This window comes from Macrobrachium nipponense, chromosome 46 (genome assembly GCF_015104395.2).
Source record: "Macrobrachium nipponense isolate FS-2020 chromosome 46, ASM1510439v2, whole genome shotgun sequence".
NCBI classification, from domain to species: Eukaryota; Metazoa; Arthropoda; class Malacostraca; order Decapoda; family Palaemonidae; genus Macrobrachium; species Macrobrachium nipponense.
Genome location: NC_061106.1, coordinates 18349240 through 18352888, shown reverse-complemented (window position 1 = coordinate 18352888; position 3649 = coordinate 18349240). Strand labels below are relative to the sequence as shown.

General features: G+C 37.8%; 1 protein-coding gene across 1 annotated transcript in view; it reads right to left on the bottom strand.

Annotated features, from left to right (window-relative positions):
• The window catches only part of LOC135214785 (uncharacterized), a 24313-nt gene extending 22347 nt beyond the window's left edge, over positions 1-1966 (bottom strand). The window contains exon 1 of the mRNA XM_064249141.1: positions 725-1966. Coding sequence (XP_064105211.1) covers positions 768-1802 — 1035 coding nt within the window. The 5' untranslated portion in view covers positions 1803-1966 and the 3' untranslated portion in view covers positions 725-767. The remainder of the gene's footprint in view (positions 1-724) is intronic.
• Between the last annotated feature and the right edge of the window lie 1683 nt (positions 1967-3649).

The following is a 3649-nucleotide window of genomic DNA, read 5'->3' as shown; positions in this document are numbered from 1 at the left end:
AAGATATAAATTATTATTGTTAAAACTGATTTTTTAATAATGGTAATATTTGGATTGACGCATAATAATAATGATCTTAGGCCGTTAATATAAAACAAAAACAAAAAATAAAATAAACCAGAATAACGTAAGTTACAGTACAATTACAATAAAAAAATCAAATACGACCGCCCATACATTATATAATAGACCTTAAATTTTATTACACAAAAAATAAATATTTTTAAAAGTTTTTATTTATGAATAATAGTCTCAATAAAAGATTTTTTCCTGACTGATTTCAAGGTCATTCATGTAACTGCGGGTCCTACACGTATTTCCTTTCTAGACCGTCTTTCTCACTTCCATCAGAATTTTTTTTTTTTTTTTTTTTTTTTTTTTTTTTTTGGGGGAAGGGGGCGGGGGGGGGGGGGGGGGGGCATTTTATCGTTTAATCTAAGTCTACTGCCGCCCTCAAACGCAATTTCTTTAATAGTAGCAGTTTTCAATTTGAAACAGAGATGAACATAGTTTTCAATGTATGCGACTTTTACACATTAGGGTCCTGACTGAAAGTTGAGGAATGGAGATGAACGTATAATGAGGAGAGAGAGAGAGGAGAGAGAGAGAGAGAGAGAGAGAGAGAGAGAGAGAGAGAGAGTCACGGATGAAACTGTTAGTCATAAAACTTTCACAGTGTTGAACAAACAGTTAGTTAGTAAGCTGGTTATCTCTTATTAATTACCTGGTAACAACTGTGGAAGACGTTGAGGAAGATACAGTTCTCTCTAGATATCCCAGATGTTCATATTTCTGACAATCCTAATTTCCCTGATGAAATCTTTTACCTCGTCGTCGTCCCATTCCCTGAGGGGTTGATTTCCGACGAAGTATCCATCGATGACGCCATTTCCCACTTCCTTTTCCAAGCCTTCCAACAGAAGGAGACAACCATCCCAAGGTTCCTTTCCTTTGAGCTCCTCGTAATATTTCAAGGCGACTCTCTTGGCATAGAAGGACTTGAAGTGGTGCCGGTCCTTCCAATCGCGCCTCTTGGCAATGTACTTCACCAGGCGAACCATGTCACGGATGTCTGTCTCATTGTGGATGAAATTCTTCTCTAGCAGGGAAAACGAAATGTTGAACAGTTGGTCAGAGTTAGGGAACCTGAAAGCCTTTGGAATCCCAAGAGAAAAGAACATGCACGGCGATTTGTTCTTATTTATTGTGTCAATGTATTGTCTGAGACATTTTGGCATATTTTCTAGGGGTAAGAGATCTGGACACTGACCCCAGGAGCGAAAGGGAATTTGGGGAACCAGATCCATGGAGACTCTTCTTTTGGGGCCAATGTTTTCTTGCAACTCGACGGCCAAAGCACACAACCCGTCTGTGTGCGTGATATTGACACCAGGTATCTTCAACATATCAACGTGGTGTCTAAGGGCATTAAATAGGCCACTCCGTAATTTTGCCGAGTCTAGCAAATTATTACAATCCAAGTGCCTCATGGGTTTCTTTGCTTCCAGAATGAAATATCCACTCTCGTCACGTTCAACGTCGAAATTCTCCGAGACGAAGTCTCTCCCGAATGACACCGTGATGTCAAAATCTGCCTTGTTATCCACCGCCAGACTCTCATAAGCACTGCCACCATGGATCAGCTGAATCTCATATGAAGTGGGCGTTACACCATGCGTGCACGTTGCTCGAAATTTATCCAAAAACTCATCAACGAGTTCCCGGTTACTCTTGACTCGAGGGCTTACAATATTATTCATATTGCATAATATGCGCTTGGCGTGTGTGTTATTAATATTCATCTCGGAACGTCCTTGAACGGAAATGGCACTAACTCACTTAAACACTAAGTACACTCGACAACGTGACGGTTTTAGCTTGAGAGCTACGAAACGTCTGGCATGAGGGACCGGACGGTCAACATGAAAGTTTCATCGCCATCCACCGTGCAAAACGTTATGTGAACGCGTACGAACACGAAACATACACGTACGTCAACTTGATAAGGTTACGTCATTGCCAATACGTTGAGTTGCCAACGACACGATTAAATCTTGCTGTTTTAGATACACCTATGCGTTGAGGTATGCGGTCTTGCCACCTTAGACCTCAGATGGAGGTCGAAAATACATACGGTAACTGTGGACACTGAAAAGAACACCAAAGGAATATTGACTAACATTGTGCAACTGCTTGGATTGGTAGGGATGGTACGTTAGCCAGTGCTCAGCTCCTGGGCCCTCCTGTCATCACTCACCATCAGACCGTCCTCTCCCTTGCTCACGCATCCAACATCCTGGCCCCGACAACCACCACATTCTAAGATAATCACGTGCTTGCATGCATGGCCTGATTCGAATTGGTGGAAATATTTTCTTTCGTATCATATCACTGTCATTGTGCGTATTCGATTGTCAGGGATTCTGCTGCCATAAAAAATAAAAGTAAAAAAAAAAAAACTGCTCAGCAACGATTTGCATTAAGAACGTGCTGTTTAAAAGGCGAGCGTCCAGTTCACTGAAAACAGGTGTCATATGTATATGCATGAATGTATGTATATATGTATGCATATACGTATATAGTATATATGCGTGTGACACATGCATATATTTATATTATTTATATATAAAATAGATTATAATTAATTATATATTTATACATAATATATCTATTACTATATCTATAATTTACATACGCAACGTATGTATATGTGTCGCAAAGATGAACAAAAAATCGTTTTATTTTCACCTTTTGAGCATTCCCACGCTCGATTGGTGCCTTTCAAGTAGGTACCAGAAATGACTTGATCAAGTAATACGACCAAATAAAAAATAAAATGAAAATGCTAAACGGTAAAAAGTAGTGTTGAGATGAAGTGGGAGTAAGAAACTATTTCACAATAATACACAAGATGAATCTTCTCTTCATTTCAGAGATATAGGCTGGACCCTCCCAATATTTCTGCCGTCAATATATTACAAAATGTTATTAATTTTTAGAACACTTTATATTATAGTATGTCCTTCTTCCGTATTCTTACGTACACTCTTTCATCCGCCTCCTACCTTATCCTTAGATACTTTACTGAAAGACACTTTACTGAAGGAAGGATACCTACAGCTGAGAAGTTTCAGCTAAATATTTTTTTGAAGTACCCCATGTCTTGAGTCAGCTATACCACTGTATTTAGCAAACCGTACGTGAAATTTGTATCTGCCTGTGGTTTCTAACGGAAATATTATATTATTATTATTATTATTATTATTATTATTATTAATGAAGATACTGCCGTTCTTCTAAAGCTACTGTTTGGGCGTAGCTGTCTGTTACGAAAACTTCATATTCGCTGTAGCTTAATTTTGCATACTGTACCGTGTCTACATTATTTGTCTCCCTGAGCTGCAATAGTGGATATTATTATTATTATTATTCTTGACCTTCTAAGCAACTGTGTATTCTTGCATTAGGAGGCTGTTTCCCGTGTGTGTGCTGTGCGCGCGCGTGTGTGAATATTTATTATATATATATATATAATATATATATATATATATATATATATATATATATGTATAGTCGTGTGTGTATGGATGGATGTATATATATATATATATATTATATATATATAGATAAATAATATATATATATATAT